The sequence below is a fragment of the Myotis daubentonii genome, chromosome 15 (genome assembly GCF_963259705.1).
Source record: "Myotis daubentonii chromosome 15, mMyoDau2.1, whole genome shotgun sequence".
Lineage (NCBI taxonomy): Eukaryota > Metazoa > Chordata > Mammalia > Chiroptera > Vespertilionidae > Myotis > Myotis daubentonii.
The window spans coordinates 17,843,458-17,864,071 of NC_081854.1; the positions used below are offsets into that span (position 1 = coordinate 17,843,458).

Genomic DNA, 20,614 nt, shown 5'->3' on the forward strand with positions numbered 1-20,614 from the left:
TGTCTCATGTCAGTCACCAGCAAACTCCTGGGCAGATGGCCCCACCTCATGGCCCAGCAGCCTGGGTACTGAACTGATCACCAGACTTGCTTCTGGTCTCCCGTGTATTGTTTCTGCTCAGACACCCAGTTCCAGGACACCCTGCGCAGTCTTCTCTGGGTTTAAGGACTATGGGGAGGCCCATCATTACTCATCTCTAGGATAACCCTGGACTGTGAGGCTTCAGTGGAAACACATCTCGACCTGGCAATGTAGGTCTGTGTTGCTGGAGGGGACTCAGCTCCTGCACATCCAGGTGAGGCACCAACATCAGGCAGGCAGTCAGCTGGTCAGTGAGGAGCCAGGACAGGTGCCGGGTGGTCTCTGACTCCCAGCCCTGCGTCTCTCTGTGACCAAACCCTGATAGTTGTCCGACACCTGAAAAAGTCTGTGCTTTTTCTCCTAGACATAGAGCAGGCGGCCTTACAATCTCTGAGCACTCAGATCCTCATACATTTGTTTGTCTTGTGATGCACAGACCTGCCTTATTTCTTGAAGAACTCAAGTTAGCTGAGAGGTACCAATTCTGACTGAAGAAGCCTTTGGAGGACTCAATGGGCCATGTTCTCTCTGTTTTATGCACAGCGGAGTTACCCAAACCCAACATCACAAGCAACAACTCCCTCCCCGAAGAGCACAAGGACCCTGTCGTGTTAACATGTGAACCTCAAGTTCAGGACACCACCTACCTGTGGGTGATCAACAGTCAGAGTCTCCCAGTCAGTGCCAGACTGCAGCTGTCCACGGACAACAGGACTCTCACTTTACTCCCTGCCACAAGGAATGACACGGGACCCTATGAGTGTGAAACCCGGAACCCTGTGAGTGCTCGCCGCAGTGACCCATTCACCCTGAATGTTGTATGTGAGTAACTTCTGTCCCTGCTTGGGCCAGGGTGCCCACCCGAATTCACATTGCCAGGGGCCAGGCTTACATCCGTCCTTCTCGGGTCCACGTACACAGACCCCCACTCTGAATACCCAGGGTGGACATGAGTTCCTGTCCCAGGCACAACTGGCCAGTCTCGGCCTTGACGAGATACTCCTGGTTGGAAAGGCTCAGGGTTAACAAGCTTTCATGGGACAAACAGGTTAATGTTTCAGGCTCAGGCTCAGTGAACACAGAGGGCTATGGGTGGGACATATTTAAACCAGACTGTGACTCGGCTCAGAGGGAGTGTGTGGCCCTTACACAGACCAGGAGCCTCCCCTTCCCTCTGATTACATCATGTGTGACTTTGTTCTCTTTGCTCCAGATGGCCCGGATGCCCCAACCATTTCCCCCTCAGACTCCCATTACCTACGTGGGACAAACCTCAACCTCTCCTGCCAGGCAGCCTCTAACCCGCCTGCACAATATTCTTGGCTTATCAATGGGAGTTCCCAGCACCCCACACAGGAGCTCTTCATCCCCAACATCACTTCGAATTATAGTGGATCCTATATCTGCCTTGCCCATAACTCTGTCTCTGGCCTCAATAGGACCACGATCAAGACTATCACAGTCTATGGTAAGTGCCTATTCAACCATCGGCACCAGGTTGTGGGGTGCAGGGCTATCTGGTTTTCAAAACAGGCCCTAAAAGGTGTTGTCTCCCATCCTGTGGTCATGGACACAAGGAAATCACAGTCTTCCCCTGAGCCCTCCCACTATATCTCTGTAGACTCTCCTCCCTTGCACTTCTGATTTCTCATGGCAGAGCTGGGCTCCAGCCTAGGAACGTGAGGAGGGGGTTCTCTCAGCCCCAGAAAGAGTCAGGTGGTGGATGGAAGGGGCTTCCCAGAGGGAAAAACAAAGGTCCTCAAGGTCACGCTGCTTCTCCTGTCACTAACACTTTCCTTCTGTCACCTCCTGTCTGCTACCTGCTCCATGTGCTACAAGGAACATACAAGGTTCTGAACAAGCTCACCTCTTTTCCCCAAACTAAAGGAGGAAACCACCTCTGAGGAGGGGTGAGCAGGACAGACCCCTGCTCCCTGCTGTGCTCCAGGCTCACCTGGTGGCTGGCTGCTCTATGCCATCTGTGGTGGGACAGGGGTCTGTGGTAAAGGTGCATGGGTGGCCTGTCCTCGGACTGGCCAAATCATGTCACCCATCGACACCACGGCCTTCCTCAGAGCAGGCTGCATGGAAATGGGGAGAGAGTGAGCCACGGGGGAGACCCCTCTGAGCTGTGTCCTGGCTCTGAAGTCACCAGCTGTACAGCACTGTGTGACCCGAGTGTATGTGACATTGCTGAGGAGAGCAGTGAATGGTGGTGCTTACTGGACAAGTAGGTAGATTCATGGGACAGAAGGAGCAGTGCCACAAAGTGTGTAGTTTACAAAGGAAGCTAAGAGTACCAGCCTGATGTTAAAACTGACAACTTCTCTCTAGGGATTTCCTTCTCCCTGATATTCAATCCACAGACCAGGAAGTGAAAGTCTTATTCAAACTGTGAAATCCTTTAGATTGAAACTTCTCCAGATCCTAAGGTCATGAAGACTGGCTGGGCTATATTCTCTAATAAATTATTTAACAAAAGGGAAATGCCTTGGGCGGGGGGATAAAATGGATACATATGTAATACCCTTTGTAATACTTTAAGCAATAAAAAAAAAAATAAAAAAAAAATTAAAAAAAGGGAAATGCCTTCCCATCTCTTTTTATAGCCACCATACGAGAGAGGGGGTGTGATTATTTAAAAAGTTACAGAAAGGTCTGGGAAAGAGTCACAAAAAAGTCAGTGGGTGGAAAATGCCACCTGATGATGAGGATGCTAGACAAATGGTCTAAGGCTCCAGGTACTAATACCGCAGATGTCCAGGGACACAGGACAAGTTCACCCTGAGGTGATCTGGAGGTAAGAGGGGGGGTATAGCCCTCTTCTTACAGACTGACACCTGAATAAAGGTCCTCACCCTGCAGAGGTCAGAGCCATCCTCTGGTGACCTTTATAGGGATCAGTGTGGCCTGTGAGTGGCTGACATCTCTGAGGAAGGAGCCCACTCCCAGTCAGTCACCTCCTCTGTTTCTCCACAGAGCCAGTGGGAAAGCCCACCCTCCGAGCCAGCAATGCCACAGTCACAGAGCATAAGGACACCGTGGTCCTGACCTGCCTCACAAATGACACAGGAATCTCCATCCGGTGGCTCTTCAATAACCAGAGTCTCCTGCTCACCGACAGGATGAAGCTGTCCCAGGACAACAGCACCCTCACCATAGACCCCGTCAGGAGGGAGGATGCTGGGGATTATCAGTGTGAGGTCTTCAACCTGGTCAATTCCAGCAAAAGTGAACCCTTCAGGCTGGATGTGCAGTGTAAGTAACCCTTGACCTCTCCCACTTGCTCTTTGTATATTTCACGAGCAGGGTGGTGAGATGGATGAAAGCCTTGAGGAGGTGGGAGCCTCCTTCAGAGCCTAACCATGGGTAAGGACCCCAGGATTAGACTAATCTCGTCATTGTCTCGGTTCTATGAGTCTAAGCTGGCTGACCACGGGGAAGGCTCTCACCGCCCTGAGCCTCAGTTTCCTCCTCTCTAAACTGGAATAAAACAGCTGCACCTAAACACAGTTGTTAGGATAATTCTTGTGAGGTTAATGAGTTAAAGCCCTCAGCCAGGGTCATGCTCACTCAGGACTCAGTCAATGTACCAATTATTATTGTTATTTTTATAAACACTGTTGCCAATAGCTGTAAGGTCAAGCGGAACTTGGAGAAAATGTCCTTTATCACTCACCAGTTCTGTGACCTCCAGTCATTTATTAAGCACCTCCCATCCCTGATTCTCTTTGTGCTCAGTAGGAGTGACACTCCAATCCCTCCTGGGGGTGGAAGGATCAGATGACATGAAAGTAGAGTATTTCCCACCCTATGGGCCATTTAAAACACTCAGCACATTCTTGTTACTCATCAGCACTGAGTTGGCAGGTAAGGTGCCTGCTAAGATTGTCCATAGCGATGGGAAAGAAGAAACAGGGGTAAGAGACAGAATATGTGAGGGAAAGAGGAGTTAAGAGGAAAATTACCAGGGCATGGGAATGGTGGGTGTGAGAGTACGTGCAAAGGTAGAGCCAATGGAAAGTTTCAAATGTGCAAACCAGAGAATGATGCAACCGCCAGAAGTGGGGTGTCAGGAGGACTGACACTCCCAAACCTCACAGACCAGGTGGCAGTTCCTTCCTCCCTCACCAGGCCTCCCCTGCAAGGCCCCTCCTGGTTTCCCCTGAGTGGACTTGGGCCTTCACCCCTCCCCCTTTCCCTTCTCCTTTCAGCAGAACAAAAGGACACAGGCTACTCTGTGGGGACCATCGTTGGCAGCGTAATCGGGGTCCTCGTTGTGGTGGCTCTGGGGGCCTCCCTGGGCTATTTCCTGTACCTCAGGAGGACTAGGAGGTACCATGGCATTTCCTTCACCCTCACCCTAATCCTTCCCCCTGACCCAGTCTGACCCCCAGTGGAGCCCAGGCCAGGAGGACAAAGACCACTTCAACAGAGGGTTCTGGGCCGGCTCCCCGTGGCCTCCCAGCTTCCCCATGGAGGCCCCTAACTCCCTCCATCCAGCTCCTCCCTCACCAGCTGCAGACCAGGGTGGTTTCCTCAAGAGCTTCCTCACCTATAAATGAGGCACAATTAAGGAACTGTGCCCTCAGGATTGTCCTGGTCTCTCCACACATTTGCAGTGGTGCCGGCAGGTAGTAAGTGCTCAGGAAGGCACCTCCTGTTGTTTATCTAAGTCCACCCTCCCAGGTGAGGGGATGGGCTGCCTCAGGGTCTGAAAGTCATCCTGGCCAAGGCCACACAGCTGAGGGTGGAAGAGCCTGGACAGAGTGGGTGGGTCAAATGCCCCCATGAAGCCAGTTTATTAACCACAATCCTGATGTGTGAGATGGGAGAACAGCAAAGCCTGTGGCATGGTTTTTGCCTCTAGTTCAGGTGGATGGAGACAGGACAGGCCATGGTCACACTGTAGCTCTGTAGGCCTGAGGGGCGGGTCTGGCCACAGCAGGTACCATGCTCATCCGGATGCTACATGAGTCTGGCACTGCTGCCCCTTGCAGCCTTGACCTTTCACTAAGTCAGACCCTCAGAGTGGATTCCTGTCCTGGGTCCTCAGTCCCTTCCCTGGTAACTCCTCTCAGACCCCCATCTGCCAGAGGTCCTTCCCCTGTGGGCCCAAGTTAGTGGTGGATCCCTAAGACCATGTGTCAGTTCCCCTCTCCTGGGCCCGTACCCCCATGAACAGTGGAGAGAGGCCTCCAATCTCTGCTTGGAAAGGAGACCCTCCTTGCCCCCTGTTGTGACACCAAAGTTCCCCTGCACCCCTCACAAGTAAGTCTGACCTTTCCCAGGGCCAGTGACCCGCATGGCCTCCGAGAGCACCCACCTCCAGCGGCCACCCCTGGTGAGTGTCTGTTCAGCCTGGAGCCCCTGGGCCTGCCCCACACTGTCCACCCCTGCCCTTGTCCCTCAGGCCCTGACCCTTCCCCGGGCTTCAAGGGCGATTTTCACCACCACTCTGCACAGGGGACCCCGTATCACCAGTCAACCCTGACCTGTAGGCTGTGTCATCTGTCACCACCTCTCCCTCACTGGACCCTGAAATGGCCAGAGGGTCTCACCTTGGGAGATGACCTTTCACCCCTGGCACTTGGGAGCTAAAGAACCACCCCCTCCTGGGAGAACAGGCCAAAGCTTCCTCCCCTCTGGGTGCTAACACCTGCTGTCTCTGCTCCCAGGCCAGGGTCCCTCTGGAACCTCTGCCTTCCCGGTAAGTCCATCCCCTCCCTGTTCCCTCACCCAGGGCCTCAGTGACCCACGCTCAGGGCAGGGGCACCATCCAACCTCTCAACACAGCACAGACCCCCTCCCCAGAACAGCCACAATAAGAGGAGCCCCGCCCTGGCCTAGTGGGGCCCTCACATCAGGGGTAGACAGGGTAGGACGGAGTCTGAGGGGAACCCTGGAGTCCAGCATGGAGCAGAATGGGCACCAGGAACAACAGTCTGGGTCCCAGACTAACAAGGGAGAAGGCGTGCAGTGTGGGCTGAATTGGGGTGCTGGGCTACAGCTGTGAAGACAGCTGCTCAGGAGGCAGAGCTGTCCGTCCTGCGGAGAAAAACCCTCCCTCCCCATCCTCTGATACCCTCTCTCCCCTCTGCACAGGGGCCCCTACCTGACCCCAGGACAACAGGTCCCATCTATGAGGTGAGTGTGGATTATGAACATTCTGTCCTGCAGGTCCCAGGGGCCCCAGGATCTGCCCCCAGCCCAGCCCTGGCTGTGCTTCCAGGCTCAGGAAAGGGCAGTGAAAAGTGACAACTGAGGGTGGAGGAGAAGGTGCCCGGGGACAGACACCCCAGCACAGTCAGCCCCCATGGTACCTGAGAAACACGGCTCGTGTTCTGAGGAGGCTGCAGGGCTCAGAGATCTCTTCTTTCTGTGACAGGAATTACTCCACCCAAACTCAGAGGTGTACTGCCGGATCACCCCCAGAGCAGACGTGGCTTCTTAGTTCCTCCAGGACCTGAGACTCCAGACCCTGTGGTTGGCGCCTGTGCCAGAGAACCAGCTCTGAGCGTCATGCTAAGCGAAATAAGCTAGTGTGAGAAAGATAAATATCACATGAACTCACTCATTTGTGAAATATAATGAACAACATAAACTGACGAACAAAAATAGAGCCAGAGGGGGGGAAATATTTTAGAATATAATAGTAGTAATCCTGTTATTGGCAGATTTTTAATATTCCCTACAATGTTTGTGATATCATACTATGTTATACAGTTTTGATAATATTATTATACTTAAAATCCTATTTTCTTGAAATATTAATGTTTATTGCATGTAATGTTATATTAAGGTTTTTCTTTAATAATTTATGTTTATTGCATTTAATATTATTATATTCAAAATAGTTTCTCGAGATAAAAAAAAAAATTTAAGAAAATGCTGTAAGGAATTGCTGAGAAGAAACAGAGAGAGAAACCTAGCCATACAGAATTAAAATGGCTATAAATAAGTACCTCTCAATAATAACCCTAAATGTAAATGGATTAAATACTCCAATCAAAAGGTCTAGGGTAGCTGAATGGATACAAAAATATGACCCAACTGTATGCTGTCTACAAGAGACCCACCTCAGAACAAAAGACAGCTTTTAACAAGGTGGCGCGGGCAGCAGTGGCGGCAGCGGCAAGCTTCGCTGGAAAAGCGAGGCCGACTCCAGCTTCCTGGGGCTGCGGCCCACTTCGGTGGACCCTGCGCTGAGGCTGCGGGGGCGAGGCCCGGGAAATAGGAAGCCAGGCTGGTGGAGGTTCGCTCAGGAGCCCGTGGGGCTGGAAGTGGATCAATTCCTAGAGGACTTGCGGCTACAGGAGTGCACGATCGGTGGCTTGGTATGGGGGCCCCCCACCCCCCATGATAAACTCTTCTTCGTGGATTCTGGCCCCAAGGAGAGAGTGCGCGGCAGGAAGAGGACCAAAGGCCAGCAGAAGCCACTGCTCCTCCAGAAACCCCTGCGGGTGGGCCTCGTGTTGGAGAGCACATCCAAGATCCCTGCCCCCAAAGACATCCTCACCCCACCGGGTCCCCAACGCCAAGAAGCTCAAGCGGAAGGAGCAGCTATGGGAGAGGCCGACCAAGCTGGACGAGCTGCCCCGGGAGGTGCGCAGGGCGCAGGCCCGGCTCCTCAGCCCTCCTGCGGCCAAAGCCAGGCCCGGGCCCCAGGACACCGCGGAGCGGCCCTTCTACCATCTCTGGGCCACAGACAACCCTCTGGAGCGGCCGCTGGCCGGCCAGGACCCCTTCTTCCTGGAGCAGACCACGAAGAAAGGAGTGGAACGGCCGCTGCGTCTGCACACCAAGCCGTCCCAGGTGCCTGCTGTGGAGGTGACACCCTCGGGAGCCTCCTACAGCCCCTCCTTTGAGGACCACCAGACGCTGCTCTGGGAAGACCACGAGGTCGAGCTGCAGCTGCAGAGGGAAGCGGAGAAGCTGGAGCTGCAGCTGGCCCTGCTCCCCGCTGAGCAGGCAGCCACCCTGGAGTCTACCTTTGAGGAGATGTGCCAGGGGCTGCTGGAGGAGTCAGATGGGGAAGGGGAGCCAGGCGAGGGCCAGGCCCAGGGGCCCGAGGGGGCTGGAGACCAGGCCAGAGATGATGAGTTTGGAGGAGCCAAGGCCACCACACCCGACCGCCTGGCTGCTGTGGAGAAGAAGACAGAGCAGCAGCGTCGGCGGGAACAGGCCGCCCGGATGCTGTGGGTATAGCAGGCCACGGTGCGGGCAGCTGGCTGCGGCACCAGGAGCTCTTCAGGCTGCGCGGGATCAAGGCCCAGGTGGCACAGCAGCTGGCCGAGGCTGACAAACCCCGCAGGCTGGGGCGGCTCAAGTACCAGGCCCCCCGACATCGACTTGCAGCTCCACTCGGAGCTAGGCAACTCGCTCCCGACCCTGAATCCCGATGGCAACATCCTATGTGACCGGTTCAAGAGCTTCCAGAGGACAAATATGATCGAGCCCCAGGAGAGAGCCAAGTTCAAGCGCAAGTACAAAGTGAAGCTTGTGGAAAAGCGGGCATTCCGGGAGCTCCAGTTGTAGCTGATGCTGGATGCAGAGCCTCATCCCTCCATAAAGGACCTTCAGACCAAAAAAACAACAACAAACAAACACACACACACACACACACACACACACACACACACAAGACACAAAAGGCACACACAGGATGAAATGAAAACAAATTTTTCCAAGCAAAGAGAAAAGAAAAAAAAGCTGGAGGAACAATACTCATATCTGACAAAATAGATTTCAAAATGAAGGCCATCACAAGAGACAACAAAGGTCACTACATAATACTAAAGGGATCAATCCAACAAGAGTGTATAACCCTGGTAAACATATATGCACCCAATATAGGTGCACCTCAATATATAACAAATCTTCTAAAGGACTTTAACGGAGAGACTGACAACAATACAGTCATAGTAGAGGACTTTAACACCCCTCTGACTTCACTGGAAGGATCTTTCAGACAAAAACTTAACAAGGAAACGGAGACTCTAAAGGGCACACTAGATCAGATGGATTTAACAGACATTTATAGAACACTTCACCCCAACGCAGCAGAATATACATTCTTCTCAAGTGCATGTGGAACATTCACAAAGATAGAACACATGTTAGGGCACAAAACAAGTCTCTACAAGGTCAAGAAGACTGAAATCATGTCAAGCATCTTCTCAGATCACAGTAGAATTAAATTAGACATCAACTACAGTAAAAACACCCCAAAACATTCCAACACCTGGAAGCTAAATAGCATGTTGTTAAACACTGAATGGGTTACCAACGAGATCAAGAAAGAACTCAAAAACTTCCTGGAAACAAATGAAAATGAACACACAACAACCCAAAATCTCTGGGACACAGCAAAAGCAGTCCTGAGAAGGAAGTTCATAGCACTATAGGCATACCTCAAAATAACTGAAAACAAAAAAAAAAGCAATAAACTATTTAACCCTAAAACTTAAAGAACTAGAAAGAGAATAACAAGAAATGCCCAGAATAAGTAGAAGGAAGGAAATAATAAACAGTAGAGCAGAAATAAATACCATAGAGACTAAAAAACAATACCAAAAAATCAATGAAATGAAGAGCTGGTTCTTTGAAAGGATAAACAAAATTGATAAAAAAAATTAGCCGTACTCATCAAGAAACGAAGAGAGAGGACCCATATATTGAGTTACAACTACCCTCTTATTTTTCTCCAAGAAAATATCCATGAACTCTCTGTTAAATTCCCAAGGCACACACTACCAGCATCGAAATTAGCAGGAAATTCCACCATTTCCTTGGTGTCTCTCCCCAGCACCTTCCCCCACATGTCCACTTGCAGACACACAGGGTGATAACAATTGTCCCTGCATCTCTCCTTGTTCAGCTGCTGCCACCTCCTGGCGGGTGATGGTAATCAGGACTTGGCGCCTGAGAGCCTGGTCCCACAGCTGACCAGGCAGGCAGGACTGGGCCTCCACACGGGTCGGGTCAGGGACAGCAATGACCATTCTTCAGCCCTGGGGGACTGGGCAGTTGGGCAGACTGAGCTGCCCGAGGGTGAGGGGGACAAAGAGTTGATGCAGGACTGAGTGGGGAAGCACTGAGGCCTCAGCTGGGAGCACTGAAGGGGAGGTAATGGAATGTTCGCAGGGAAAAGGCTGGATTCTGCAGAGGAAACGTTCTGGGGCACCGAGTCAGCTGCAGGCCCTAAGCAGGCTGTGTGCCTCCTGCTGGCCCTCATCTCACAGCTCCCACCTCCAGGTAAGGCTCTCTCCTCACATCCACCTGCCCTCCCTCACCTGCGCTCCTTCATGGTCCACTCTACATGAAGGGGCTCTGGGTCCCTGTAATACACTGCAGGGAGTGGGAGGGGAGGCTCAGTTCCCCACAGTCAACCCAGCAGTGGTGTCCTGAGGAGGGTGGGAGTCAGGAAGGTCCTCACCCTCCCATTTCATGGGTCCTAACCTGAGAGAACCTCCCTAGCCCACCCTGAGCAGACCTCCAACTTGACTGCCATCATCATCAACCAACAGCATTTTTGACACTTTCTTTTAATGGTGGTCAGATGCTTCCCAGATCTAGGGGAAAATGTGACTCTCTAAGGCCAATAACACATCTCCCCTCATTCTTCATTAGGAAGGTTCTTGAAATGCCCAGGAGAACCCACCACCCACTGAAGAAGGCCCAGTCTGAAATGTTTCACAGAAGCCGAGCCAAGGCCCATGTGCACAGATGCTAAGTGGCAGGACCTTCAGAACCACAGGCTCACGACCATTGTCCCCTGTGACCACCCCTCGTGCAAGAACATCTGGGCCCTGGGTGTCTACCCTATACTATCCACTGCCCCTGCCCCTGAACAATCTCCCCCTACAATGACTTGGGCCCTGGGGATGGTTCCATGTCCCCAGTCCATGCTGCCACACCCCAATGTGAAGGGGCTCCCCTGGGAATCCTGATGTCTGAAGCAAGAGCTACACCCTGAACAAATCTAAAGAGTATTTGAAGGGTGGGGCTGTTGCAGGAAAAACACTTGCATTTATTTGTCTCAGGTGATGGAAAGGTCTCCAGGAGCTCAAGGAGGAGTGTGGGTGCCCTCTAGTGGCTTGTTCCTGCTACAAGAGGAGAGAAAGGAGCAGGAAAGTTGAGAGATTAGGGCTGACCTTGGACACAGGACAGGTTCTGGTTCAGAAGGAGGCATAGTTAGAGGTGATGACTGATGGCTGCCTTAGCTCACCGGCTGGAAGACTGGGTTGTGAAAGGGTGTGCCCACAAATCAGATTGACACCAGTGGGTTGTACTGCAAAGTTGGGTGAGGAAAATTCTGTAGACACTGGGAAGAGAAAATACATCATAACAAACCTATATGCCATGCCATTAGACAACCTACTCTGATGTTCTTACCATCTCTAGCATCTCAGCAGTAAACCCAGTCATTTCTATCATTAGGAAGAAACATCTTATTAAGTAGAGAACTATGTCATAGGAGTTTGTCTATATTTTCAGAATCATACACTATGACATCATAACTTCAAAATGAAATTATGCCTCCAAAATAGACAGTGTCAGGTCTCATTCCCAGCACCTGTGGACTGACTACCCCTGTCCCAATCCCTGGGCCCCTCTCTGAACTACAAGACCTTTAATGTTCCCTCATTAAGGGGTTGGGTGTTGGTCTTTGTAGTGACCTCACCATTCGTCCCTCCACCTCTCAGACTCTGGGCAGAATCTGCTGTCCACTCTTGGGTGTGATAACTAAATTACCAACCTCTATTTCTGTCCTTCCTCCATCCCAACATGTGACAGGTGCTTTATGCAGGTAATATTGAGAGAAAAGTTCTCAAAAACTGTTGCATTGGCCCACCCTGAACAGACCTCCACCTCAGTGCCATCATCATCAACCAGAAGCATCTGAACACTTCTTTTTAATGGTGGGGGTCAGATGCTTTCCAGGCAAAATGTGACTCTCTCTGTACAGGGATGAGTAACAAACAGACAGAGTGAAATGGCAATAGTGTTCACAGAAGGTGACCTATATGAGCACTTAAAATCACAAGTGAGTGCACATGAAATCCACAATCTTGAACTAAAACATGAATCATAGGGGGCTTTCACCACTTCGAAGGGCTAAATTACAAAAAGTGTTATCAGTGATGACCTAGAAAAATTAAACTTGCATCACAGTTACTGATAAATGGAAAATGGTTATTGACTTTCCTCTAAAGAATATTCCAGTGCATGTTTTCATTTTATAATGATATAAGAAGTCGCTCCTATCAAGAGGCTAGCTACGTTTTTAAAAACAATTTTCATTGTTGACAGTAGTACAGATGTCCCCCACTTCACCATTTCCTCCCTCCCACTCGGGCCCGCCCCAATCCAGGCCTTCATCCCATTACTGCCTGTGTCTATGGGCTATGCATATATGGTTTTTGGTTAATCTCTTCCTGTTGCCCCGCTCCCTCCCATGTATCCATGCCCTTGCACCTATTTTGTTTGTCAGTAGAAATTATTACCTTTTATCCCTTTAAATCTGTAAAGCAAAACTAGAGGAGGTTTCTAGGCACTCACCCAGATCCCAGCACCTCCCGCCAGCAGAAGGACGAGCTAATTCCTAAGCTTCGTGGCTCTCAAGACAGGTGTGCGCCCTGTGTGCTGAACCTGAGCCCTGATGTCCCTGCATCCACTGGCACTGATTGGTGGGTCTGATCTGAGACTGGAAGAGTCCAGCCCCTCTTTATGGTTCAGTCGGGGCCTTCAGGCCAGTGCACAGACAGCAGGAAGCTCTGGAAACCGAATCACTGCATCAAAGCACCCACAGGGCTCTCAGCTAGCACAGCACCTCCTGGGTTCTCTCGGGTGCATTTGAGGCCACATCCCACCTACCATGATAGAACCTGCCAGCCCCCCAGCTGGTGGTTACTCAGACCTGGAGGCCCTTTGTCATGAGGCATCCCTGATCCAGCACCTGCTTCCGATGTCCAGAGGGTTACTGAAACCTGTGGTTTGGCCACTTGACTCTTTGAGTGCCTGGACCTTGTGCCACAGAAGCCGGGCTGAGCGAGGAGGGAATCAGGAATCTGAGGAGGAGGGAACCTGCAGTGAGAGCCAGGGTGCTCACTTCTAAGTTAACCTCTGTTGACAGATGGGAAGGTCCAGTCCTTATGCCCAGGTTGATACCCAAACAGATTGATACGCAGCTCTGCCGGTCTGTACCCTCACATTGCTTCACAGACACTATTAAGTAAATATGGAAACCACACAATTAAACCTGGCACCTGCGTTCTTATCCTACCACTTGTGACATCTGTGGGCAGAGAATGTTTCCTGAAGACCAGAGCCTGGTGTCAGCCTGGGAGGAAGCCAGCAATTGCCCTTGTTTGTCCCAAAAAGGGAGGGCAGGGGTCTCCTAACAGTGAGGGTTCAGACCCCCATTCATTCCTCCAAAATCACAGCCCTTCCCACCTCTACTTGGTGAGTGACAGCTCATCTCCCAGGGTGGATCTTGGTGACAGCCTGTGTACTTCCTCTTCTCAGTGACACCTGAGCTGAATCAAATTCTGGACTCTCGACCCAGGTGGAGTTACTACCACAGGAGGAAGGAGCCCACCTTTACCTTAAAGGAAGTCAGGGGGCAAATCCCTGTGCGCAAAGGCCCTGATCTGTGGGGTCACCAGGCTGTGTCTCTGAAAACATCTCACCAGCCCATGATGTCCTGGGGAACTTCCCGTGCAGGATGGGACAGGAGAACCCAGCATCTGGGGCGCTTCCACCTCAGAGTGGCAGAGGGTCCCAGGGAGGCCTCCTTTCAGGGTCCCCTGCTGAGTCTCCATGTGGACCTGCTCCAGATCCTGGGCCCCTTTGGGAGGCCTAGAGCAGATGGGGACACAGGAGACTTGGATGCAGTGCCCAGTGCTGTGATGGGGACACACAGGGCATCCTGGGCATCAGAACCCCAGGCCAGCACCCTCTCCTGGAAGCCCCACAGGAGCCCTCACCAGGCCCTTCCTTGAAACCTCAAGGACAGCGAGCTCCTCCTGGGTGGGTAGTTCTCCTCACACTGGATACGGAGTCCTCTGGACAACCACCACCCTCTCCCTGTGCTCACCCTGTCCTGGATGAAGTCGGGCAGCCTGGGACACACAATGACTGGCCACTCAGTCTAGAGGTCAGAGCCTACCCCTGCCCAGGGCTCAGGGTCAGATCCCACCGCTGGAGCCTGGTCAGCATCCCTGATGCAGCCACAGGTCTCTTTATGCCCTCCAGGGGGTGAAATTGGAACACACCAAAAACACAGGAAATTATCATAGGAGCCTGGCTTTGGTGAAGGAGATGAGAAAGGAGCCTGATTTCCATATCACAGACCCCTCTGGGCCCCTCCCATGTGTCTGCTTTGTCCTACAGGCTCCTTCTAGGGGGCTACGAGCACCTTCTCTCACAGGGACCCTGTGTAGCTCCCCACTTGCTGCCTTGTACCACCATGGGGAAGGCAGAGTGACCAGAGCCAAGTCCCCCAGGCAGAGGACAGAGGCTGCCCCAAGGGTCGGGGAGCACATGGACAGGCTCAGCCAACAGATGCAGAGAGGGGAGGTTTCCCTAAAATCATGGCCCTCAAGGGCCACATGCACCTGCACACGGGCAGCAAGCCCTTCCAGTGTCCCTACTGCTCCAGCAAGATTAACCTCAAGGGCAACCTGAGCCAGCCATGACGGTCAAGTACAGCAACATGGACATTGGCCTAGACAGCCAAGACCCCATATGGAGATTATGGGCACCAACCCCTCAGAACTTGGTAGCCAGCAGGAGATGGAGGACTTGGAAGAGAATGACTATGGATACCCGGGTGTGGACGGCAGCACCGAGGCCAGTGTCCTCACGGAGCAGGCCATGAAGAAGATGGCCTACTGCCACGTGCTATAGCAAAGCTGGGCCACCCAGAACAGGGTGAGGGGGGCCTGGGCATGGGGGTGAGACCCATGGGTTGCAGGCTGTGTTCCTGCAGCTGAGAAATAAGCTGCTGCCCCACTGTGCGGAGCCCTCCCCCAACTCTGATTCGTTTGCAGCAGTAGGGACTTATAGACCAAATGGATGGTATCACTGGCCTCAGCTATGAACCGGGCCCAGGCCCCAGGTCTTTGGGGGAAGGAAGGGTAACAGGGACCCAGGTCTGCATCTCCTGGGCCTGCTGCTGTGGGAGGGTGGGGAAAGGGACAGGTCACAGAGCACAGGTTCTCAGGTTTCTGCAGGCCCAGCAGTGCTGGGGCAGCCAGTGTGGGCAGGGCCAAGTGATGGCCCCTCAGGGGTCCAGACACTGAAGAAGGCATCACTCCGGCCAGGCCTTGTTTCTCCCCTGCCTGCTTCTAGAGATGTTGGAGCCCCAGCTGCTCAGCACTGCCCACTCCCACGCACGAGCCCTCATCTGGGAATAGCCCAGGCCCAGAGCAGGTAGGGCCTCTGCCTTCTACCTCCAGGTGCCTCCTGAGCTGCCTGGAGCCAGGTGCGCATGCACCCCAACCTGGCCAGGGGACACCTTCCCCAGCCAACCCCCAGAAGCCCAGTCTTATCTCCCTAAGGTGGGTTTTGGCAGATGTCACCCAGCTCTGTCTTAGCTGGGGCACCACACATGGTGTGTCCCAGCTCAGTGTCCCCACCATGAGCTGAGATGAGACACAACTTGGTCAGGCCACACTAACTCGGACAGGTGGAGGCCCCTTGAGCAGGGGGCAGAGCACCTTGAAGAGGTCACTGGGGACCCACGGGAATTGTTAGGGGCAAGACCGGAGCATTTGTCTTCCTTAAGGTGCAACAAGCATCCATTTTGAGGATGGGGACAGCCAAGAGTCCGCAAGCTCCCAGGAAGACCAATTTTTAAAAAGGAAAATGAGGACCATAGTGGAATATATATATATATATATATATATATATATATATATATATATATATATATATATATATTAGCAAATGGGAGTATTTGGAAGGTAATTTATTTTATACTAGAAGCCCATTGCATGAAGATTCATGCAATACGCCTTCCTTCACCTGGCTGCTGGCACCAGTTTTCCTCTGGCACCTGGGATTATTGGGTCAAAAAGAACCCTGTGCCTTCTCCTCCTCCTCTTCCTCCTCCTCCTCCTCCTCCTCCTCCTCCTCCTCCTCCTCCTCCTCCTCCTCCTCCTCCTCCTCTACCTTCTCCTCCTTCTTCTTATCTTCTGCTCCTGCCAGCGCAGTGGACTTGGTCTTAGAAACTCAAGGGAGAAGGTTCAGGACCCCAGGGTGGGGCTCTCATTCCTGCCTGCAGCCCCGCCATCAGCTGACCCTCTGGGAGTTTGATACTTGAACCCCCCTACCCTGTGCCTAGGACCTGGGCGAAGCTAAGGAAAGGGACAGCACAACTCACAATTTGAGGCGGGGGTGGGGGAGGGTGGTCTTGCAAAGGCTACTATCTTCACCTTTCAACCCCAAACTTTCCAAAGAGGTGTGAGGCCTCTCAGGGGACTTGGAAACTCCTGGATGAATTCCATTCTAACTTATTTTGACACGTATACAAACCAACTGTTTCGAAATTCCACTTGTGCAAAGCCCTGCTGTGTTTTTATGTTCCTGTTTAAAAGAGAAGTTTACTTGGCAACAATTATAAATAAGTGAATATTCTTTTTTAAAAACAAAATCATGGCCCTCAAGAACCAGGGAGCTCACAGCCATATGACTTCCTACCATAGTCCCCCCATCAGACATGCAGGACACCCCCTGCCCCCTTCACTGGAGGTCCTACTGAGACTGCTAGTCCTGGGACTCTGTCCCTGGAAACAGGAACCAGGCTGGTCACACCCAAAGACAGAAGGTGGATCCCATCACCAGTCATCACTCAGAGGACCCCTTCTCAGCCCCAGAGTCACCTGCTGGCGAGTGCAGCAGGGTGGCAGGAGCCTCTCCTGCCTCTGCAGCAGCACTAAGGTTGTCCTACTGCTGGCTTAGGCCTACTCCCAGTGGGGAGAGGGCCTAAGCTGTCAGTCAGACTATAGACAATAAAGACAAAAGCAGGCAAATTTAAAGGCTTATTTAGCAATCAATGTTTCAGTATTTCATATTATTTCAAAATATCTAAAAATTCAATAACCTTAATTAAAATTTACTAATTTAGAAAAGAATAGTTGAAATAAGTTAAAGCTTATTTCTTTACGTGGCTATCTTCCAGAGATTTTTATTTTTTTATTTTATATCTCAAGAAAAACAATTTTAAATATAATAATGTTAAATCCAATCAACATTAATTATTCAAGAAAAATTATTTTAAATATAATAACATTGCTTGCAATAAACAATATTTTAAGAAAACAAGGATTTTAAGTATAATAATATTACCAAAACTGTACTAACATAGTATCATATCACAAAAGTTGTAGGAAATATTAAAAATATGCAAATAACAGGATTACTTATATTATATTCTAAAATATTTTTCCCATTCTGGCTCTATTTTTGTTCATCAGTTTATGTTGTTCGCTATATTCCATAAATGAGTGAGATCTGTGATACTTACCTTTCTCTGACTGACTTATTTCGCTTACAGTGATGCTCTCTACATCCATCCATGCTGTTGCAAATGGTAGGAGTTCCTTCTTTTTTACAGCAGCGTAGTATTCCATTGTGTAGCTGTACCACAGTTTTCTAATCCACTCATCTGCTGATGGGCACTTAGGCTGTTTTCAAACCTTAGCTATTGTAAATGTGCTGCTATGAACATTGGGGTGCATATATCCTTTCTGATTGGTGTTTCTGATTTCTTTGGATATATTCCTAGAAATGGGATTATTGGGTCAAATGGAAGTTGCATTTTTAGTTTTTTGAGGAAACTCCATACTGTTCTCCACAGTGGCTGCATCAGTCTGCATTCCCATCAGCAGTGCATGAGGATTCCTTTTTCTCTGCATCCTCGCCAGCTCTTGTCATTTGTTGATTTGTTGATGATAGCCATTCTGACAGGTGTGAGATGGCACCTCATTATTGTTTTTGATTTGCAAGTCTTAAGTGGCCGCAGGGGAAGGTGTTTTCCAATATGGTGTGTCGACTGTCTTCACCCTACGCAAGACAAATGTCTATGTGGGAAAGATGTCCTCCACTGCGTGAGAGAATGACTCCGCTGAGGAAAATTGGGGTGTCTGCCTTCTGAGCTCTAGCCCCAGAGCCCTCAGTCCTGGGTTCTGCTCTCACAGCTCCAGTCCACTTCACCCTCCCTCTGCCAGAGCACAAGGTGGGTGGCTCCACAGGGAATTTTTGTGCATTGGCCCTTCAAGAAGGTGTCCTAACTTTTAGCTGCCACTCCCTGGCAGACAGCACCCCTCTGCTTTTCACAGTTAGATGTTATGTGGATACCCTCAGATTTGGTGCTCTCTGCTGGGGATCCCAGCTTGGGGATTAGATCCCAGAGTTCATAGTGGCAACTGCCCACTGCCACCCCGCCTCCACACACACACACACACACACACACACACACACACACACACAGCTGAGATATCTCTCCAGGACTTCAGTTGCTGTTTGTGGGTGCCCCGCCAGCCCTTTCGGGCCTCTGACCCTCCTATCAATCTCTATTAACTGTCCCTTTATATGCAGTCTCCACCTTCGGTCCTTGGGTATCAGGATTCTCTCCTGTGAGTTTTCCATTCATTCTTCAGGAAGTCTTTCTGTATTTCAGTTGTAATTCCAGCTTATAGAGATTTGTATTTTTAAAATGGCCCAGACCAGAGTTCCTGTACTTTCATCTCAAAGGTCCTGGGACTTTGGACTTGGAAAGCCAATTATAGCATTTTGAGCTGAATAGGGGAATGGAAAATGATTTAGTGGACTTTAATATTCTGGAGCCACACCTCTGACGATGAAAACAGGACACAGTAAAACAAGGACAGTACTTTAATCCCTCAAGGATTGGCAAGTGTTGGCAAAAGGACGAACTTATTCATCCATTTTTAAATGTTTCTTTTTATTTGAGTATATTTTTCTCTGAGATTCTGTAGCAATTACAGAGAGATCTGGTTTACAGGTAGCATAGAGCTGAGTGCCATTTCTGACTCATAACTGCTTACAGGTATGGAAAAGACACATTGATCTAAGTAGGCCTCATTCTCCATTCACTTCCCTGGGAATGTGAAAACAGGTCTAGCTGCAGGCAGTGTGGAATGAAACTTAATGGTGCCATTAACTGGCCAAACCTCTTCATTGTCTACTTTATAATGGGGCCAGGCTATGTTGCAAAAGAAGATTAGCCTTTTTTTTTCCCTTGGGGATCCCAAGTCAAATTTCTCCCAGTTTAAGCCTTTGTACCCCAATAGAAAAGGGGACTCTCAAGGCACTGTGGCCTGGTTCCCCATCTACAGAGGCATGTGTAGCAAGCCGAGGTTAGGCATCTCTGCAAGTCTCTGGGCTGTTTGGGCCATTCTGAGTAGGGCGGGTCTGCTGTTAAGCATTCTCTGATTTTCATGGAAGTTAATAATGAAAAGATGTTAGCAAACATTCAGTCAGCCTCAAGGTTAGTTTTCTCTTGGGGGTTCCCTTAAAATCATCATTTTCCCTTTTTGGTTTTGTACATGTAGGCATCACTGATTTTAAAATCTATATCAGGTGACTTGGGACCGAATTGACCAGTAAAATATGTTGCCCCTTAACATGCCCTAATTGAAAGGGGACAGGTTCTGATTTTAAAACAGCCATTGGTTGCCTAGAGACCCCTCCCATTTGTACAGAGGCTTTACTCCGAGGGAGAGGGAAACGTAGATGGTGGGGCAAAGAACAGATAGAGAAGCCCCAGTATCTCCAAGGGCCTAGTAATGTTCCCTTTTATGATAATTTCAATTTTTTAGTAAGGGAAAGGGGAAAATACCCTCTCATAGTCCTGGAGCAGCCTTATGTTTGCTTCTGTTTCGACTTTGTAAATCACACTTCAGGTTTTCTTTTTAAACAGAAAACCTTGCTTTTTTTGCAAAAGACTCCTCTCCTGTTGCACAGCAGACCTTATTTAGTAATCCTGTTGCCTTGCTCTCCGAAACAGTGGGTATATTAGTTGGAATAGGTCAGAATAGACAGGATTACATGTTCTAACAGTTAAATTTTTGTGAATCCATCACAGTTCCAGACAAAGTCGGGAACAATTACTGGTTCCTCTCTAGCTGAGACCAGCTTTTTCCAAAAGGGACTGTTAGAATTCCTATTCTCATTTTCCTTCAAGTCAGTGGTAATAGAGGAGACAGAAGGGGAAGGAAGAAGGGAGAGGAAAGGGCAAGTCCAGACAAGGAAGGTCAGAAAGGAAGAGGGGGAAATGGGGTGTAGGCATTTATTAACTTCAGAATCATTCTGAGACAGTCTCCTAAATTTCTTAATAATTTCCATTCTTTTTTTGGAAGAATTATTTTTTCTATTCTTCTCCTAAGAAGCTTCCATTTTTCCAAGTAAAGACATGCTTCCCATATAGTCATTCAGTTTCATTTCAGAACCGACATTTTTCTAATTTCTGCATGCAAAATATTAATGTATATACCCCAAAACA

General features: G+C 50.2%; 1 protein-coding gene and 1 pseudogene across 6 annotated transcripts in view; both read left to right on the forward strand.

The window, feature by feature from the left end:
• LOC132216799 (carcinoembryonic antigen-related cell adhesion molecule 1-like) overlaps positions 1–20,614 on the forward strand; it is a 287,472-nt gene that overhangs the window by 208,847 nt on the left and 58,011 nt on the right. The window contains exons 3-5 of one of the 6 annotated variants that reach the window (XM_059666349.1): positions 625–903; positions 1,295–1,549; positions 3,061–3,339. The exons of 2 other annotated variants lie outside the window; for them this stretch is intronic. In XM_059666349.1, the coding sequence (XP_059522332.1) occupies positions 625–903; positions 1,295–1,549; positions 3,061–3,339 (813 nt within the window). Of the gene's footprint in view, positions 1–517; positions 565–624; positions 904–1,294; positions 1,550–3,060; positions 3,340–6,469; positions 6,877–20,614 lie in introns of those variants that run through there. 3 more of the 6 variants (XM_059666365.1, XM_059666331.1, XM_059666343.1) reach the window with 3 other exon arrangements.
• On the forward strand, positions 6,855–8,876 carry LOC132217178 (ribosome biogenesis protein NOP53-like; annotated as a pseudogene).